This window comes from Talpa occidentalis, unplaced genomic scaffold (assembly GCF_014898055.3).
Source record: "Talpa occidentalis isolate TD23 unplaced genomic scaffold, MPIMG_talOcc4v2.1 talOcc4.6, whole genome shotgun sequence".
NCBI lineage: Eukaryota > Metazoa > Chordata > Mammalia > Eulipotyphla > Talpidae > Talpa > Talpa occidentalis.
The window spans coordinates 6065189-6085883 of NW_023604972.1; the positions used below are offsets into that span (position 1 = coordinate 6065189).

At 51.7% G+C, this 20695-nt stretch overlaps 1 protein-coding gene across 8 annotated transcripts in view; it reads left to right on the forward strand.

The window, feature by feature from the left end:
- The window catches only part of CC2D2A (coiled-coil and C2 domain containing 2A), a 125237-nt gene that overhangs the window by 84542 nt on the left and 20000 nt on the right, over positions 1–20695 (forward strand). For all 8 annotated transcript variants that reach the window (XM_037530252.2, XM_037530247.2, XM_037530250.2 and 5 more), the window contains 12 exons: positions 1715–1924; positions 2212–2318; positions 3888–4028; positions 5375–5531; positions 6294–6532; positions 7841–8018; positions 12290–12446; positions 13779–13926; positions 14734–14872; positions 16886–17089; positions 18514–18606; positions 19690–19781. In XM_037530252.2, coding sequence (XP_037386149.1) covers positions 1715–1924; positions 2212–2318; positions 3888–4028; positions 5375–5531; positions 6294–6532; positions 7841–8018; positions 12290–12446; positions 13779–13926; positions 14734–14872; positions 16886–17089; positions 18514–18606; positions 19690–19781 — 1865 coding nt within the window. The remainder of the gene's footprint in view (positions 1–1714; positions 1925–2211; positions 2319–3887; positions 4029–5374; positions 5532–6293; positions 6533–7840; positions 8019–12289; positions 12447–13778; positions 13927–14733; positions 14873–16885; positions 17090–18513; positions 18607–19689; positions 19782–20695) is intronic.

Sequence of the window (20695 nt, forward strand, 5' to 3'; positions counted from 1 at the left end):
CAGGCCGTGAGCTGCCCAAGCTTCTAGACCAGGTAGGAATGAGTCATCACTAGGAACTAGGGCTGTGGCCTCGGTCCAGCAACGTATTTGACACCATGAAGATGCAAGTAAGAAGATTGCCGAGCAGGTTGCCCACACCCCCACAACTGACCCCCATCACCCACAACTGATGGACAGAAGTTTCAGTTCTGATGAGAGTTTTGGAAACTTCCGTTTAAGCTCGTAACTTGTGAATAACACATGTATGCCACGTAATCTTATTCTCGCGATAACAAATTAATTTCCAAGCTTCTACCTGCGAAAGAGGAGAATAGAGCAACGTGTCTCAAGCCCCACACCCCCCTTCTGGTGGGTGTCTAGTCTAAGACAAGGAGAGAAAATGGAGACACAAGATCAAAACCAGCTTTGAGGTCCCAGCCTCAAAAACTAGAGCCCACCAGAGTGTAATGATACGCACAGAATAGTTTGAAGATTTTGTAGAAGAGAAACAGAGAATGGTTTCTCAGCTACAACAGGCAAGCCCCAAAATCCCAGGAAAACGAGGCGCCCGCGCAGCTTCCATGAAGCAAAAGTTAGTCTCTGGCAGTTGGCTACAAAATAAAGGTTTCTCCACCTGAAGAATTTATCTGTGCGCCAAGTCATGATCAGCCTGGGAAGTCCTGTGTCTGGTTCCTGTGGCGTATGATGATCCTGAGCCTGTCAAAAGGAGAAAAACAAATGCCAGATGATTTGCTCGAAGGAACAGAATGACTCAACAGAAGCAAACTCTTGGAATCTGACATAGCACTGAGGCTGCTGGCAGAGGCCCAGAGTAGCTACCGGGCAAAGTAGGGGAGAAGAGTTGTTGGTACTGATGTTTTGGTGGTGGGCAAGGTGGGGTAACATGCATTTGAAGAGATGTGAGTCTGCACCCCTAAAACATGCTGTGTTGTAAACCAACATTACCTCAATTAAAAGAAGATAAATAAAAAGAAAGGGAGACCTAATTCGAGAAACAGCCTTTTTACCATGCTAGGAATAAAATCTTTTAACATCATTTCATGACGGCCACAAATACTGATCAGTTTGGGCTGGCATGTATGCTTCTCTCCTTAAAAGAAAAAATCAGGGCCTTCCCTGGTAGCGCAGGCGGTTGAGCGCAGCGCTATGAAGCTGTCCGCAGCCTCTGCAGCGCAGGTTTGATCCTGGCAGACCGGTGAGGGTCCCACATGGTGCAACAGGCCTCTCCTGTGGCGCCCGCTGCTCCCCTCAGCAGTGTATTTCATCAGTCTGCCTGTTCTGTTTCCTGCTCTGTCTCTGGTGAATCCTCTCACCCTCCTGCGAATCTGGCCTGTACCCCGGTTTGTGTATAAATAAATCTTTAAAAAAAAAAAAAAAAAGAAAAGAAAAAATTAAAATTCACAGCTGCCAATGCAGGATGTCGAGAAATAGAGTCACATGACAAAGATTGGGACCGTGACTTGCAAGGGTCTAGTTCTAAATAATATAGGAAAGCAAGATTAAAACCGTTTCTTTTCTCACTCCTTGTCTTTCGTTTTACTTTCAAAGTATTCAGTTAAGTGGGGGTCCCTTCGATCTGGAGCCTGGAAATCGGGCCCCTGTGCTGGGGTTCACAGGGAGGGAGGTACTTTGCCTCTCACTGATTTCCCAGGGCAGTTAGATTATTATCCAACATTTTAGCTGTGTCCCCCCGACACTCTGCTCTCTTTGGCAGGCAGTAAAATATATCCACAGTAGTCAGCATATGATTGGATCTGGAGAAGCTTCCGGAAACTTCCAACTGGACATTGATATCTCAGGATTAATCTTCACGCACCACCCCTGTTTTAGCCGGGAGCACGTGTTGGCGGCCAAGCTGGCCCAGTTGTATGACCAGTACCTCGCAAGACGCCAGAGAAACAAGGCGAAATTTCTCACTGATAAGGTACAAATGTTCTTTTCTGTGCACCTTGTGATGGGGTAGCTTGGTTATGAGGGTCACAGAACACAGTGGAATATTCCTTTATTTGTTTATTGTTTATTATTATTGTTTATTATTCCATTATTGTAAGAATAGGAGGAATAGCTCTGTCGAAGCTCATTTTGGTAGAAGTCTGGAGACAGTGGAAGATGGACCAGCCATTCTCAGAAGAGTCAGGGCATCGTTTGCCCTGAGAACTCGAGTGGGGAGTAGCGTTTCTAATTCAAAACTTTCATCCATATCTTTTTAAGCTCCAAGCTCTAAGAAATGCGGTTCAGATGGACCTTAATCCAGTGAAAACTCACAAGTCTCTTGACACAACCCAAAAAGTCATCAATGACTATAAATCTGAAATTCGGTGAGTAAAGCTCATAATACGACTGTTTTTTTCTCGTTAGATGTGAGCTTGTTGAGTTTATTTATTCAGTTTTTCTGAATACATTGAATATATGTGAGTTAAGCCAAATGAGGTGATGAGATATTCCCATCCTATTAACACCAAATTTGAATCCCAAGAAAGGAGTGAGGATGTGGATGATGGTGACTTGCAGGCTCTGCTGGTGGAGACAAGTCCTTCTGCTGCCAGACGTGACAGGGCAGCGAGATAGTGCTCGTGAGCTGGGACCCAACAATTCTGCATCAGATGCACGGATGCCAGGGAGCTTCATGCAGTTATGCGCGTGGAGATGTGTGCAGATTTCACAGCCTCATTTACCAAAGCAAGAGCCCCTACCAAAGTGAGCACACCCAGCGCGGGTGGAAGGACTGAGTTAGATCTGCACGTGACACAAGTAAGACAGCACTGAGGATTCTCATGATGTGACAGGTCCATGCAACCTGAAGAGCACCCGAAACGACACTCATGTGTCTAGATGTGTGCTGGGAACACACAGTGACCCACATAGAAGAATGTTCTCCATTCTAATTCAAGCTTTCTTGCTTGCTGAGGTCTTTAGAGAGTTCTGAGTCTCAGCCACCCAACCACTAGCCAGCTGTCCTGTTCCGCCATCTTCCCTTCCCACAGCCACCAGTTGAGTATTAGAAAACTAGACCTCTGTGTTCCTGTGCCATCTCCATGGACAGTCATCACAACTACAACCTCCACACTCAGACCTCCCCCTGAAATTCAGGAGCTAGCTTGTGAAACACCCCCCCCCTGGTTGTCCTTGGAGCTGTCTCAGGCAAACCCCACATTGCTGTGGGCATTTGTCTGTGTCTCTGTCTTGAGGGAAGCTCTAAACTCTCCGACCTCCCCTATCTCCTAGACACTTCTCAGTCCCCTGGGATGACACTGGGTGTTGCTCAAGATTGTCCAAAGAATTAATCAAATGATTGGTTGCATAATCGAGCACTTAAGGGTGTGGATTTGACTATTCCTAGAGAGGGCTTAAAATAAGGCAGTAAATAATTTCCAAAGACCTTAGCTAATGGAAAGAAAATTAACAGCATTTTCAAAGGATGCCTCTTCAAATCACACTCAAGGTATTATTAATCTAGCTAGCACTGAAAACTCGCCAAGGCCTGAAGTAGATTACCTCATGTCCTAATGTGGAGCTTGTGATGTGTGTTGACACAGACAGACTTGAACATATTTGGTGTTAACCGGGACAGCTCCATTCAAAACTTCAAAGGTGGTTGTTTGTTTAGGATACAAAGTGTTAATACCAATTTTAAAAGGTGATTTACTTAAGTTGCTGTCAGTCTCCCCTAGAGAAATCAAAATCAAATAAGACTCTCAAAACAGGTTGGCATCCTCTTGTCTTCAAATTTACGTTGATATTTTGGTTTTCTAGAAATACTGTAACTAGCAAATTAGCTATACGGTCACTATAGCATTTTGAGTTTACTTTCTATTTGTAAACAACAGCGAGTAACTTGCTGTTGTTGCTTTCTAATATGTTCTTGTGTATTATTTTCTATCTTGTAGGCAAACAAGGAAACTGCGTGATGCTGAACAAGAAAAAGATCGAGCATTGCTTAAGAGCATCGTAAAAGTCTGGAAAGAGATGAAGTCCCTTCGAGAGTTCCAGAGATTTACAAATACACCCTTGAAGCTCGTTTTGAGAAAGTAGGCCCTTTTTTCAAAGATTTGTTTTATTTGGGCTTTATCAGACATAGAGAAAGTTGTATAGAACACAGGTACAATTTTTAAAATCATTACAAATTAATAACCATTCTTCGGGTAAAGAAATAAACATTGCCTATATCTGAGAAGCCCCCACGTTCTAGCCCCAGCTGTATTCCCCCTACCCCCATCTAGAAGTAACCATTTCCTGGATTTTCAGTTTTGCTATCTCTATAATCCCTAAAACATATAGTTCAATATGCCTGTGTTTGATTTTCACATAAGTGAAAGTACATTGTGTGCGTTCTTTGGTGAAGTAACGTGTGTTACTGTGTTTGTGAGATTCAATTACTTTATGGCACATAGTTGCAGTTCATTTTCTTTGCTTTATACTACTTCATTAGATGAATGTAACAAAGTTTTTGTAGATTTACTCTTTAGTTCCAGAAAGTAGATTTATAAGTAGATTTTAATTTTTTTATTGAAGTGACATTGATTTGCATTATAGATATTTTAGTTGTACAGATTATAATTTAACATCATAGCCTCCACCAAAATGTCTGGTTTCCCTCCACCACCATATAGTTGATGTCCATTTTCCCATGGATGGACATTTGAATTAATTCCATTTTTCAACTTAGTAGATAATGTGTGCATGTCTTTTAGGGCACATGCACACGAAGGTTCCAGAAATATACCTGGGAGTAGCATTGTTGAGTTTTAGAAGATGCACTTTTCATGGGGATCCCAAACATTTCCCAGCTCATTTTGACACCGGTGGGTGGGGCTGGGGGCACTCATATACTGCCCTCCTGAAGAATCACACAGCCCATGGCTCTACAAAGGCATCTCCCAGGTCTAGGGCTCCACCGAACACACCACAACACACAGTGTGGGCAGATCTCCTGAGGGATTGGCATTAGCGGCAGAATCACCAAAGAAAAACCCACATCATCACCCTAGGTCAAAAAAGTGGTTTCAGGAATTCAGTAGCAACATAATGAAGTGCCTCCTCAAAGGCCTGAGTGAATGAAATACCACAATTTAGCTGCTGCTGTGGGCTGTAGTGGCTCAGTTCACCCCTGGGCATTTGACTAAGTGGTGGCCAGCTCAGCTCCCCTTGCCACCGGTGTGCTGGGGCTAGTGACTCCCTACCTCCCTGTGCCTGCTCCCCCACCCCCGTGGATAAACATGAATTATAAAAGCACCTGCCTCTCAGGGCCAGGAGCTGATGGGCGAACCTTTAGAAGAGGTTCCAGCATATAGCAAGCCCACGCTTCACCAAAGTTGGCTGTTGTTCTCTGACTTGATCTTAAGAAATAACCAAGGTACTGTGAATTATTTCCAAGGGAAAAAGTCGACCAGAAAGCAGACAGTGAGGCATATGAAGCAGAAATCCAGGCTGAAACGAGCGAGTTGGTGGAGGAGCACATGGAGGAGCACGAGCAGCAGATGGCGGAGTACAGGGCCGCGCTGCAGCACTGGAAGGCCTGGAGGAAAGCCCAGGTCTGCCAGCAGCCACCACCTCGGGCCGGGCTAGCCAGGGGACAGGCCGGGACAGGGCAGGGAAGCTGGGGTCCCCTGCCAGCTCTGCTGGCTCCCTCCCCACCCACACTGGGGGATAAAAAGGATAAGGTGGTGAGTTCATAATGCAATTGATAAAAAGCCCCCAGCCAGCCGGTACCAGCGCCAGCTATTCTCATAGCTGGCCCTGGTGTATCACTCTGGTTATTTGAGTGAACAAGTAACAACAGGTAATCACTTATGCGTGTGTCCTAAGCTGCAAAACACTTAGCATTACACACGCATTATCCCACTGAATGTGGAGTGTGGATGCTTCTGGGTTTCCCTGAGAAAAGCGTCTAACTTTGTGTGCATGACTCTGCAAAATTGAGCCCAAGAGCAATTAAGTAATATATCAGGTGCCCTGTGATGCCACCTGGCTCACAAGTCTTCAGTTTCAAGATGCGTCCTGAGCTGTTAGAACCAGTAATTAATGCTTTGCAAGTTCAGGGGCCGGCACAGGGGTCAGTACTTTCTGGGTATAACCGCATTTCAACAGCCCTGGAGAGTGGTCCCGAGGACTGTTCCCAGTTTGGAGATGAGAAAACGGAGGCATCGAGAGGTCCCATCTTAGCAGCCTCCCCAAGTGGTCGCAGGGGTTTGGGGGGCGGCTGGGTTGGCCTCCAGGCTTGTCTGGATCTGAAGCATGCTCTTCAGTGACTTTCCAAATTCCTGGCTGGCCTAAGCTTGCCTCTTACCCAACAGAGAGCCAAACAGAAGAAAAAGCAACAAGCAGAGGAAGACCACCCCGATGAGGAGCTGGGGGAGTCGCCTCCCGAGGAGGAGCCTGCAAAGCCCGTCCCTCCGGAGCCTGCGGACCAGGCGCTGGTGGAGCAGCAGGTGCGGGAGCGAGTGGCCCAGAGCCGGAGGAGGCCCGGGGAGCCCACGCTGGTCCCGGAGCTGAGCCTGGCGGGGAGCGTGACGCCCAATGACCAGTGTCCCAGGTGAGTGGACTACGCAGCTAGGAATGAGGTTGACGGGGACACAATTACACAAGCGCCAGCACACACGAGAACACAGACACTAGGGTGTGCATCTCCTGACAGCAGGCGTGATGGGCTCCATCGCTGATTCTCTGTAAGTAGTTCTGAGACTAAGCCATGGGAGACTCAGGCATCTGTAGTTTGGGTGATAGGATTCATCTACCTACGGGCGCGCACTACCTGATGCTGCCAGCAGGAGGCGCTCTTCCCACGGGCTGCCTACCTGGCTTCTAATTTGCAGCCTTTATCTGTAACTGGCGGTTTCTGCCTACTAGTAGCATCCCACTCCTGGGTTCCCCAATGGCCCTTGATTTCAGCTGCGCTGGAGGCCAGCTTCTCTTGGAAAACCTCGTGGAGCTTCCCAAGGAGCTGTGGACATTCCCTGTACTTCTTTGGGTCAGGCCGGGGAAACATACCCTCCAACGTTGATGAAAATAACATCTCTTGTCATTTGTGAGTGATGCCTAAGACAGAAACAATCAGAAGCTTCATTTAGCATATATAAAGCTGTACATAATCACAAAAACACATGTACATGTCCATCTTTTATTCTTTAAGATTTATTTATTTATGCATACAAGAACTGGGGTACAGGCCAGAGGTGGGGGGTGAGAGGATTCACCAGAGACAGAGTGGGGAACAGAACAGGCAAATCCACTGAAATACACTGCTGAGGGGAGCAGCGGGCGAGACAGGAGAGATCTGCTGAGCCATGTGGGTCAGCTCCTTGGCTGGGGGTCGAACTTGTCCTGCAGCAGCTGCAGATAGCTAGATAGTGCTGAGACTTAACCCCTACCACCACCAGGGAGGCCCCTACTAGTTTATTTTAAATTGTAGCTTCTTGCACATGTTCACATGTTCCCTCAACTCTAGCACTTATGTGCTAACACCACCACACTATTCTCCAGCACTTAATTAGCTATTTCCAAGCCACAATGCAATAGCATATAGTTCCGTAATGAACATTCACAATGCATGACCACGTAGAAGGATATTTTAATTTGTAAATGATCTAATTTATCAAGGTGATGTTTTTTATAGCACTGTAGATGATTTAGGGGTACAGATCCATACCTCTTCACACACGTCTCACCACACCGCCCCCCAGGGACACATGTTTCATTATATCAGGCTCTGCCAGACCTGTCACTGCTGGGGTGAGCGAGGAGTCGCACCTGGTACCTCTTGCTCTGTTGAGATACCACGCGTATCGCCTCGGTCAGGTCATCCCCCTCTGGCTGCCGCTCACCTGTCTGCCCCGCCGTGCAGGGTGGAGGTCTCTCGGAGGGAGGACGTCAAGAGGCGCTCCGTGCACCTGAAGGTGCTCTTCAACAACAAAGAGGTGTCCAGGACCGACAGCCGGCCCCTCGGCCCCGACTTCCGCGTTCACTTTGGACAGATTTTCAATCTGCAGATATTCAACTGGCCGGAGAGTTTGAGCCTGCAGGTAAGCGGGTTCTGATGGACACTCGAGGGAGAGGTCAGCGCCTCCTCGGCACGGCGGCCCTAAGGGTCTTGGCAAAGGAGATGTGTTAACCTCTGACTCCTGGAAATGCCGGCAGAGTGACTGGAGAAGAGCCAGATGGGTGGGGGGCCAGGGGCTGGGGACGAGGAGGGTTCTCCGGCTCATTCGTGGGGGGATGCTTCAATATCACTGTCTCCAGGGCTCTGGCATGATGTTCCAAAGACATGGATCATGCCTTGCTCACCGCTGGCTGCGATGGAGGCGGAGCAGAACAAGCAAATCTCCCGCCAGCCTCCTCCACACGACCTTCTCCGTGTCCACGGCACGGTCATGGCCTCGGGACCCGCCTCAGCTCCAGCCTGAGCTAGCTAGCTCTGTGCAGAGCCTTTTCTCAAAGAAGATCACGCGTGTGGCTCCAAGGCCTCCGTTTCTAGAGGACACTGTCCATCCCGCCACGGTCTCGGGCGCGCTGCTCTCGTGGCAAGTCCCCCCCAGGTGCCAGCAGGATCGCGTGCTGCGAGCCAGCCTGTGGGTCGCGTGGCCTTGCTTGCCGCCAGCTCGGGCAGCACCGCCGGGCCTCACCCACCACTTACGCGGCAGGTCCTCATCCCCAGCCACCACGAGTGCCAGAAACGACAAGGTGTCCTGCCCCTCGCTCTCTGCTAAGCCTAGATGTGGCTTCAGAAGCCTCCTCAGCACAGAGCTGCGGCAGCCACTACCTGTGGGCTACGAGCGCTGCTGTGCCTGGTGATTCCTGCCGTTTACATGCAGGCCACTGCTGGGGCTCCTCATCCTTTCTGCTCTCGGGTCCAAGGCTCCCCCTCCCTCCCCTCTGGGGGCTTCTCCTCCTCTGTCCTCTCCATGTGTATGGGCTAGGGAGGGAGGGAGGTGGGGGACTCTGCCCACTTGCTTTACCTGGGTTTCACTGTGTGCCCACCTGCCTTACCTGGGTCTCACTGTGTGCCCACCTGCCTTACCTGGGTCTCACTGTGTGCCCACCTGCTTTCCCTGGGTCTCACTGTGTGCCCACCTGCCTTACCTGGGTCTCACTGTGTGCCCACCTGCTTTCCCTGGGTCTCACTGTGTGCCCACCTGCTTTCCCTGGGTCTCACTGTGTGCCCACCTGCTTTCCCTGGGTCTCACTGTGAGACGCACCTTTGTTTGAGCCTCCTGAGCCCTCTGCGCCAGGATCAAGACGCCATTCCTGTCCCCACACACGCGCTCTAGCTCTCTCTACCGCTGCACCCGAGCAAGAGAGGCCTTTCTCTGCTGGGGTTTCCAGGAGCCAGAGTTCCTGGCCCAGTGCCCCGCTGTTAGGATGGCCAGGGGGCTCTGGAAGGTTTACCATCTTATGCCACTGGGGGGCGCTGTGCTGCTGGGCTGAAGCCCACTCTTCCCACATGCCCCCTCCTGCCCTGGCGGGAATGTGGGCACTGGAGCTAAGTTTACAGATTTCACTGCAAAGGGAAAACCATCTTTTCAGGATAAAACTTGATAAAGTCAACATAACTTCAGAGGCCAGCTCCAAATTTTGCTGACCCCTGACCTTCACCAGGAGGGGCTGCTGGTGGTCCCTGGGGGAGTCAAAGAACAGCAGAGATTTCCCTTGTTCTGGGCTTGGGGCCCTTTTCATCCTGCTTTCCCCACTCCCCTTGCAGAGAAGGGGCTGCCCTCCCCATTCTGCCCCTGCAGAGTGGGAGTCTCCTAGGAGAGCAGGTGGAGAGCTAGAGGGTGCAAGAGAGCGGCAGCTGTAAGGGGACGGCAGGAGGCCGAGGGAGTCCTTGCAGCAGACACCTCCTGAGAGTGCACGATGCTGGAGGCAGGTGCTGCCCCCACCCCAGGGGACTGGCCAGACCTGTGCTGGTCAGCGAGAGTGCAGCCACCTGGGCAGCACGTGAAGCCCCACTCAGGCCATTCCAGATCTCCTGAAGTGCTGTGGCAGGAATGTCACCCCCCACCTTCCACGAGTGCACAAATGTCTGGCTTCACGTGGGTTCTGAAATACACGAACCGTCTTCTCTATGATCTCCTGGTCACTACCTTGAATACCAGCTGGCTATGGGTGTGACAACCCAAGGCATTTTTTAAGGATAACATCATATTTTCTAAAATAAGATGAAATGGAGTTTTTAGCTGCAAAAGCAAAACTTTATCCCATAATATCAAGAATATGCTCGGAGGCCGGTGAGCTTGGACCTAAGAGTGAATCGTGCTGTCTTCTTTTAAACAGCACAAATCAAAGGGGCCTTGGCTCGGTCCTTGTGCTTTCTTTAGAGACGTGGTCACTGGTCAGACCATGTGGATTGGCTCCGTGGCCCAGCGATTGAGTAGTGGCGACAGAAGAAGTGAAGTTAAGGGCGACTGTATTTTGACCCTCAAGGCCTAGCACTGTGCCACTTGGAAATTTTCTATACAACTGCAAGTTTTGGATCAGAAGATTCAGGAATCATTGGCAATACCAGGAGGGTCAGGGAAATTGCTTTAAATGCATCCATGTGTGTCAGCACTGCCCAGTCTTGAATTACGTATCTCAGAAAAAGTTCTGAGATTTCAAAAATGATAACGCATCAACTGATGACTCAACAGCCAACTGTGAATATTTCTCACTTGATTTAAGAGCCAACTGTGTGTCTAACGCTGAGCCAGGAGTGTAGTTTAGAATGCCCAGCCCTGCCGGGGAGCTGTAAATCCAGCCAGGAGATAGAGAGAGAACCACAGAGCAGCCGTACTTGGCGTGGATGAATATGTCCCTCGAAGGAGCTGTGTCGATGGTGACATTAGATCTCATGTGTCCTGAGCCACAGGCTCGGAGCCACCCAGCCCGGCTTGAGATAAGAACTGCCAGGCAGTCCAGCAGGAGATAAGGCCTGAGCTGGCGCCAGCAGTGAGGGGATGGGATCAGAGCTGGCGGTGGAAATGGGAAGGAAGAAGGAATTAGAGCAACACCACAGCCTCGAAAGAAGGACTGTGAGGGGCCTGCTGCCCTGGTGGTGCAAGGGGTGAAGTCTCAGCACTATGAAGCTATCCACGGCCACTGCAGCAGGCGTTGGATCCCCGCCAGGGAGCTACCCACATGGCACAGCAGACCCCTCCTGACGCCCGCTGCTCCCCTCAGAAGTGTATTTCACTCAATCTGCCTGTTCTGCTCCCTGCTCTGTCTCTGGTGAATCCTCTCACCACCTCAAACCTCTGACCTGCACCCCAGTTCTTGTATCCATAAATAAATCTTTTTTTAAAAAAGAAGAAGAAGGGCCTCCCCTGGTGGCACAGTGGTTGAGCGCTGGGTTGCGAGGCTGCCCCCGGTTTATTCCCCAGCCGCCGGCGAGGGTCCCACAAAAAAAAAAAAGGATTGTGAGGAAGACAAAACAAGAGACATATGAGTTTTGAAGTGAAACATGTCTGAAGTCAAATCCTAATTTTGTGACTTACCAGATGGGGGGTGAGGGGAAGTTTCTCCCCTTTTTTGAACCTTATCACTGCACCTGTGGGGTCTGTTACCTGGCTTCATCCTTACACAAACCATCCCTCAGAGGGACGTGTAGAGATTAGACAAGATAACAGACCCGAAGCCCTCGGTGGGCTCATACAAAGAGGTGTCTTTGGGAAGCAAAATTTTTGCAAAACATGAAAAGAAAAATCTTAAAAGGCAAGAAAGCACATCACTCTGAGATGATCCGAGAATAAAGGGAAACATGGTCAGCTGGAGCAGAGCATCCCACCGAGGCTGGAGGGTGGACTGTGACCTGTGGCCTCCTGCCCCGTCCTTGAGCTCAGGGTGACGGCAAAGAGTGAGCAGGCCGCAGGTGCTCACACCACCGGGGAGAAGATCCGAGAAGGACTTGGGTAGGATTTCAGCAGCTCCCAGACAACCTGAGGCCCTGAAGGGACGAATTCATGAGCTCTAAGTAGTAGACCTGACCCCTTCCTCCTGCTGGCATCACTCTCTGATCTAACCTAAAGCAGCCGGGAGAGGCGGGCGCTCCCTCTCTGGGCGCCCCCTGCGTTGGCTTGAATAGGGCGACTGTCGCCGCCTGCTCTCACTCACCCTCTCCCCCGGGGGGTCAGGCCATGCAAGTGGACAGGGCGTCTCAAATTTGGCACAGACAGGGTGCACCTGATCTCCGCGGGTGCCACGGAAGCCCACCGCTCAGCTGTCCCCTCTGCGATGGGGCTCCCGGCTGGACGGCGACCGGCCCGGCCCTCCATCTGGGAGCTGAGCCACGCTGATTGGGGCGCCTCTCTCCTCCCTGCAGGTGTACGAGACCGTGGGACACAGCGGCGCCACCTTGCTCGCGGAGGTGTTCCTGCCTGTTCCTGAAACCACCGTGGTCGCGGGGCGCGCGGCCGTGGAGGAGGTGGAGTTCAGCAGCCGCCAGCTCGCCGCCCCGGAGCACGAGGGCGTGGGAAGCGGTAGGCGCCGGGACCCCCGAGCCCCCCTCTCTCTCTCTGACCTCACTTCTCAGCCGCCAGGTCGTGGCCTGAGGGTGTGCGTGTCCGATCATCCCTTCCTTGGCCTCTTGAACACATTGAATGTATTTGTTTAATCCCCTGCTTGTTCTACTGCGCATCCTACCGTCCTGGGCCGTTGCCTCTCACTCCTGGGGACTCATTTTCTCGTGCGTCTGGCCACTTTTTCTTGGGAGCTCACAACTGGACAGTGATCTGCGAGAATTCTTGAGGCCCAGAAGTCTGGGGCCTACACTTGCCGTAGCTTCACGCTGATACTAGCGAGCTGGGCGGCCAGTGGTCAGCGACCCTCTCCGACATGGCCTTCCTCGTTCACCCCGAGGACAGAAGAATCCTTTGATGTCCTCTGGGGTCATATTTAATTTTCAATATGAAGGGGAAAATCTTCCCAACACCCAAAGACACTGCGCAGGGCAATCATGGTATTCTTTGTGTGAGTAACGCTACTCGTAGCTCCAGAGAGCGATGCTTTCAAGAAAATTTATTCTCCCTTTTGTTGACTGAACACACAGCCCCGAGATCTTTTATCATTTATTCCTAATCAGCGGCCACCACACCGGTGTGGCTGACTGGGTCTGCAGTAACTTAGACAGAGCCAGGGCTGGGCTGTGTCCAAGCACTTTGCAAGCAGAACCAACTGGACTGGCTGCTCCAGCTTGGGGTCCTCCTGTCTCTTCTCCAGGGTCTCTGCACATCTCGCTTCCTGGCTTTCCTTAGGCCTTTCTCCAACAGTTTCCTCCCCTAGAGCCTTTCCTACCGCCCCACCCAACAGTTCAACCTGCCCCCACCCTTAAAACACAAATGTTCCAGAGCCTTCCTTGGCTTATCACCCAGACGTGCCGGCCATTTTCTCTTCATTCTCCCATTTGATGCCTGTCTCCACTACTTGAATATCAGCTCCCCGAGGTGCAGGCGCTTAACGTTTTTGTTTCTTTGCTGCTATTTTCAGTGCCTGGAAGGTACTGTTTTAGACAGAACCCCATTTTAGACAGAAGAAACGAAGGCTCGGAGAAGTCAGGGCCTGTCTTCGGTCACGCAGCTGTTGGGAGGGAGCCAGAAGCAGCCACAGTACCTGCCACTGCGGAGGCCTCATCCCGGCAGCGTCTAGGCCGCCTGCAGCTGGCCCAGGGCGGCATGGCTGGGAGATCAGGGCTGCAGACTAGCACTGAGGCGCCCCGCCGGCCCCGCTGGCCCACCGCTGTCTGCAGTCTGCTCTCCTCCCAGCGCCGGGCCGGCTCCACTGGCTCAGCGCGTCCTGTTCGATGGTGTTCCTAGGGGTGCCCTTCTCCTTTGAAGCTGATGGCAGTAACCAGCTGATCCTGATGACCTCAGGGAAGGTGTCCAGCAGCGTGGCATGGGCCGTCGGAGAAAACGGAGTCCCTCTAATCCCGCCGCTGTCACAGCAGAACATCGGATTCAGGAGGTAGTGTGGGCTGGAGCAGACGGGGGAGCTTGCGGGCACCAGCCGGAGCCACAGCCAGTGGGGGCTGCTCGAAGCATCGAGTTCTTACCTGGATCCTCACGGGCCAGGTCTTCAGAGATGTTTATTGTTCTCAGGAAAAAAATGTAAATACTAACAATTTAACAAACGGGGCATTTGCCAGTGGAAGACACAGCGACGGCCCCGACCCTTATTTAAGCTTCTCGCTCCGGGGGGTCTGCTCCAGGAGGGGGCGTGCTTGGCACGAGGTTGTGTGTGTCTGGCCCTCCGCAAGGTAGAACCTTCTGGTTATATCAAAGTCCTCTTCTCGACCCCCTTCTTAGAACCTTAGATTTCTGCTAAGACCAGCAGAAAGGGCCCCAGGGATACTGAGGTGGCTTTGTAGCCCCCTCGAAATAACTGATGACCAGCTTTTCATTTACCTCTGTCCATGTGAATGTCTTATTGGGAAAAATGTCCATTCAGTTCCTTTGCCCATTTTTATGAGATTATTTGTGTTATTTGGGTTTTGCTATTGAGTTGCACGAGCTATTTATATATTGTAGCTATTAACCCGTGATGGTGTGCTCTGCAAATGTCTTCTAGCACCGTTTGTGCTCCTTGATTGTCCTTCTAGCATACTGAATAGCGACCATCAAGGAAACAAAATGGTGGACGTCCTTGCCCGTGATCAAATTTTTTCTCATGGAGCATAAGGACCTCCATGAGCTGTGAGTCCCCTGGGATTTTATGGTTCGATGCAACCTGCTCTCTGGCGAAGCCACCTCATGCAGCCAACTTGGTTTTCAGTGCTTTGAAGAGAGCTGATGCCATCTCATCTATTGGCACGTCAGGACTGACGGACATGAAGAAGTTGGCCAAGTGGGCAGCAGAGTCCAGGCTTGACCCGAATGACCCCAGCAATGCCCCTCTGATGCAGCTCATCTCGGTAAGGTGGCAAGAGGCTGGGCACACACCACTCTTGGCTTGGCGTGGCCATGATGGCATGGCTGGGTCCTTCACACTCGTTTCTTTCGCTACCTGCCCTCCCTGCCCAGGTACTTAAGCTGCACGGCAGGTGTCAATTCCAGCAGCTTCTTCCTGGCGGTGTATCAGGCAGGGGCTTCACTCCCAAGCCTGTGCCACTGCATAGGTGGGGACAAGCAACCAGCAGCTGCCGGTCAGCTCTGGCCGGCACACACTCACTGTGCAGTAAATACAAGCAGCTGTTGCTTTTGTGGGATGACGCTCTTACCTCTAAACTCTGTGCAGCCCTCGAAGAAAGGTCTTATCTTGCCCCTTCTACAGAGAGACACTGAGGTCAAACGCTCAGTTACCTGCCCCAGGTGAGCACATGGATCTGATTTCAAAGCACATGCTCTTTGCATCACACTTTTAAGAAATGGTGATTTTGTGTGTCTCCTTGTTGAATGATTGATTAGGTTATCATTTAGGTTTCATGTAAGTATTTATGTGATCAATTGCTAGTATCTATCATACATTTAAAATTCCTTTTCCTGTAGATTTTTAAATAAAATGGAACATTGGTTAGGAAATGGTTGTATTGATATCGTATGCCATGTTTTTACTCCATAATTCCCACAAAAGCCTAGAAAACAAGTAAATGGTCCAGAAAATGTCCATCCCGTGTCCCTGTTTATCCACAGGGTAATTATAACCGATATAAAAATTTCCATGTCTCTCCCGGTCTTTATTAGATAACTTCAAAGCTTATTCCAACTTTCGTCTTTATAAGCTCTCCTTCTAAAACGATACCTCTTAATGTGGATAAGAGAAATATTGCAAAGAACAGCCCATCTCACCTAACGTGTTTTCTCTTCCATGCCAAGTATTCAAATCCCACTGTGGCCACCATCTTGAAATCAGCAGCAAATGATACCTCTGTTTGATCCATTTTGGTCCATTCGCCTCCCTGTGGAAGGACAGGATGCAGGGGCCGCCTTCCCCTCTGGCCTCTGGTATAAAGCGAATTCTCCACCAGGATGTCCTTTGCCCCAGCACATCTCAGCTCATGGCTTCCTCTCTGCCCAGGAGGTCATGGTTGGCAAAGCTCCCAGCAGTGGGGTAGGGGGCAGCCCACACCTGCCCAGTCCCGCTGGTTCGGGCAGCAGGTGCCCCTGGCACTGAGCGTGTCCATCTCTGGCTCCCATTTCCCAAGGGCACGCAGCACTGCTCAGAGACAGGGAGCGTGGACAGCAGCGCAAGGGGCTGCTCAGCTGACCCAGGGCCTTCTCCTACCATTGGATATGAATAGATTTTGAAGCTATATTTTTATATTTTGATATCTTTTTGTAGACCGTGTGAAATAGTTTACAGACCGTGTACCCAGCTAACCTGATTTTCAGCAGGCACCTAGGAAGGCACTGCCAGAAATCTCCTTTTTTCGGCCTGTATAGCGTGCCTAACACCTAGTATCAGGGAGCAAGCACGCCAAAAGGAACCTTGTAAACTTTTTGGAAAAATGATCACTGTTGTTACTATTATATTTTAATGTGTTTTGTGTTTAAATGAAATGTGGGGGCCTCCCCAGTGGCGCGGCAGTTGAGCACTGGGTTGTGAAGCTGCCCGCAGCCTCTGCAGCGCCAGTTCGATCCCCAGCTGCTCCCCGGCCACCGGAGGAGGGTCCCACATGGCGCGCAGACCTTTCCTGCCGCCCGCTGCTCCCCTCAGCAGTGTGCTTCGGTCCTTCTGCCTGCTCTGCTCCCCGCTCTGGCTCTGGTGAATTCTCTCACCCTCCCGCGCTTCTGACTGCACCCAGTGCTTGTATAAATAAATAAATAAATCTGTAAAAATAAATAAATAAATAAATAAAAATGAAATGTGGGATAGCGCAAGTCTCTCGGTCTAAAACTGCTGAGTGTTCACTCCCCAGAGCTCAGGGCCCAGCTTCTTCGCATGGAACCCGCCCTGATCTGGGGGTCGCATTTTCTGCTTTTCGTAGGTGGCTACCAGCGGTGAATCCTACATCCCCGATTTCTTTCGACTGGAGCAGCTGCAGCAGGAATTTAACTTTGTTTCAGACGAGGAATTAAACAGATCCAAACGATTCCGGCTTCTTCGTCTTCGAAGCCAAGAGGTGCCAGAATTCCGAAATTATAAGCAAGTCCCAGCGTATGACCGAGAGATCATGGAGAGGGTGTTCCAGGTGAGAAGCTGTCGAGAAGGAGCTGGCAACGGGGAGATGCTGCCACCCGTGCACTCTCCGGGGACATTGCTGTGCTGTTCTCAATCGCCAAACCCACTTCTCTTCACAGCCCTTTACGTGACCGGTCGTCGATTTTTTTGAATTCAGTGTTTAAATCATCTGTCTCAGTGTCATGACATATACATGAAGAAAAGCTAGAACTGTGGGTTAGAAAATATCTTAAATGTTAGAATGTCAAGCTCTCCCTAGCCAGGAGCTCTGCACCATCATAGTGCAGTGAGTATTCACCAAGCACAAGCCTGGGGGGAGCACCGCAGGGCAAACTAGACGGTAGGGTCTGAGCAGCCTTGGGGTGCAGTGGGTGGGGCAGAAAGGAAGTGGGGTGCAGGGCAAGAGCAGCAGGCAGCTGTGAGGTCTGAGGGAGGCGGGGGCCTGCCGGGTGCCTGGTGCCAGGAGGGGCGCCCCTGAGGGTTCCAGGTGACACACCCGTGCAAGTGGGGGAGGGCAGCGGAAGTCAGATGGGCACGTATGTGTTTGATGAGATAAATGAGGAGCCATAAAAATTTGATTTTTTCCCATTTGAATTTTCATGCAGAACCTATTCTTTGAGAATATTTGGGTTACTTGGTTCTTTGAATTAGATGGGACAAGTGAATAGAAATAATTAAAAACCCAGTTTGAACTTGCTCAGGCGCCAAGGGAGGTTTATTGGCTCATGAAATCCCCACGTGTTTTATAGCTAAGACTTGTGACTGCAAGAGTTGACCTGGTACCCCAGAGCCCCTGCAGGCAGGGCATGACCCCCTTCTCCATCCTGTCTGGGCGTCACCCCCACTCCCGTGCAGAGAGAGCTGCCTGCCCAGGTGGTCCCCAACACCCGTCAAGTCCACACCTCATAGCTGCAGCCGGGCTGGGGATGTGTCCCCCTGAGCCACCTGCCCATTCAGGGCACCTGGGCCCACAGCGCCCAGCCAAGTGCTGAAGGTGGCTGCTCCCTGGGGTCCGTGGGGAGTTTTATCCCTAGAAAAAGAGGGACGCCCAGCGGCCCAGCAGACAAAGTAAGTGGCCCAGCTCCAAGTAAGTGGCTCAAGTCAGTCGCAGCCAAACGCCATTATTTCTGTCATGACTTTATTTAAAACGGAAAAGGCTCTGTTAAGCGCAGGCTTAGGCTGCTGCTGGCGAGCCCGGCGCTTGAGCCGCGAGCCCTTGACGGCCTGGGTCTCCGGCGGCCGCACGAGCCCTCACCAGGCAGCGCGCCCACCGCTCCCCTCCGGGGCTCTCCACGGTCAGCTCCGAACCAGGCATTAAGCGGAGGTTAGAAGCCCCTGGCGTGTCCCCCGCCGCGTGTGGTGGCTGCTCCTCCAGGGCGGCGAGCGGGCACTGGCTCTTTCCGAGGAGGAAATGATTTCCCTGTTTCACTTCAGGACTATGAGAAGCGGTTGCGAGACAGAAATGTGATCGAAACCAAGGACCACCTAGACACCCACAGGGCCCTGGTAGCCAAGTACCTGCAGCAGGTAAGGAAAATCGTTCACGACGGCTTCATGTGGAACAACAGCATCCTGAGATGGGGGGCGGCAACTGGACGCGGGGCGGGGGGTGTCCCAGGGAGAGTCTGTACCCTATTAGGCACCCGTGGGATGCTTACCAGCCCCAGCCTCATAACTGCACAAGCGACATGGACTCATAGCTACCTTCATCTTTTGAATGAAAACACGAGGACAAATTTCCTTTTATGAGCAGCGGTTCTCTTAAGCGGGGCCCGGTAACAAGGGGCTCCATTTCCAAGTTACGATTTTCAGTTATTTGGACGTTTGCACCCTATTGCCTTCGTATTGAGCCACCTACTAACTGCCCGGGCCCTGAGAGTCAAATGTGCTTCCACCTCCCCGACCCCTTCTTGCCCCTCCCTGCCCCTCCCCTTCCTGTGGGAAATGTGGCTGTAAGACACGCTGGAGAGACGAGAGTCATCTACCCATCCAGGTATCTGCCCCGCAGCCGCCCATGTGTTAAAGCCCGTTATGACATTTAAGGGAGCTTCTGTTTTTTTAAAGATTTATTTATTTATGCATACAAGAACTGGGGTACAGGCCAGAGGTGTGGGGGGTAAGACGATTCACCAGAGACAGAGTGGGGAGCAGAACAGGCAGATGTACTGAAACACACTGCTGAGGGGAGCAGCGGGGAGACAGGAGAGGTCTGCTGTGCCGTGTGGGTAGCTCCTTGGCGGGCTTAGGGATTGAACTTGTGCCGCAGAGGCTGCGGACAGCTTCACAGCGCTGTGCTTACCTCCTTGCGCCACCAGGGAGGCCCTACTTTGTTCATTCAGTCAGCAAAATTATTTACCATGTGTGTCAGGAGCTCAGCTGGGTCCTGAGAATATCATGGGATCCCAACAGAGTTCTCTGCCTTCGCGGGGCGTCCACTAGAGCAAAGGTGGGTGTTCATGGCACATCAGTGCTGCTGAGAAAAGCGAAGCCACGCTGGGGGTGGGGCTGCATCGGGGCGATATTAGGGTGAAGTCGCCGAGGGGTCTAGGAAGTGAGCTGAGAGGATTATGGAAGAAGAGCGTTTCAAATGAAGCTTCTCTCTTGCCCCAGGTCAGAGAATCGGTGCTAAATCGCTTCCTGATTGCAAAGCACCATTTCCTTCTGGCCGATTTGATAGTGGAAGAAGAAGTTCCCAATATCAGGTAACAGCAGACCTCTCGTTATTTCTTAGAGAAGTTTTCCTGGAGGAGAATGTTCGTGTAAATGGAAGATTTTCTCTCTGTGATGACGCGCATTTGGGCCCCAAGGAAAGCTGGAAACGGGCAAAAGCTGACTAATGCCTGGCGGAGGGGGTCTCTGTAGGAGCCACAGGGGATCCCCCATCCCATGCCAGGACCCCGTCTCACTTCCCCCCACTTCCACCAGCCTGTGCCTTTCCCATTCCCACCCGGCCTAGCGCGGCCCTTCCCTCCTGAGCTCTCCTGCCCTCGCATCACCTCCGCCCCCGCTTTCCCTGGCTCTCTGGGCACAGGGCCTTGGGGTGGCTGAGAACTAGGCTCCGGGCCTGGGGGCAGGAGGGGGCCTGGGTCCAGCATCACAGCTGGGAGCCCACAGCTGCTGCGTGGCGAGGGGAGGCGGCGGGGAACGGGGATGTTTGCACACGAGTGAGGGCTTGTATTTACACGCTGACTCCCCGTCACTGACACTAACGCTCTGAAGTCTCCACACGGCGGGGACGCATAGACGAGCACACCCAGATCAGACCTGGAGCACCCACGGGCGTCATGCCCTTCAGGGACCTACCTCTCGGTCTCTGAGGTCACTCCCCGCGCACACACTCTGCTGCCCCCCAGGACGCAGACAGGGACGCGTGTCCGTGCCCGGCAGCCCCTCGCCGGCCGCCTCCGGGCAGGGAGAGGAGGGAGAGGCGCCCCCCGGATCCTGCCAACCTCACACACACACACCCCCGCCCCCGCTGTCCCTGGATGTTGTCATGATCATTATACACGGGATGGATGATGACTGTTCATGCTGTTTTCTCCATTTCTTTTCTTTCTTTTTCTTTTTTTTTCTGCTTTACTTTCTGCGTTAAGTTCTGAAGGCTCGGGGTACGTTC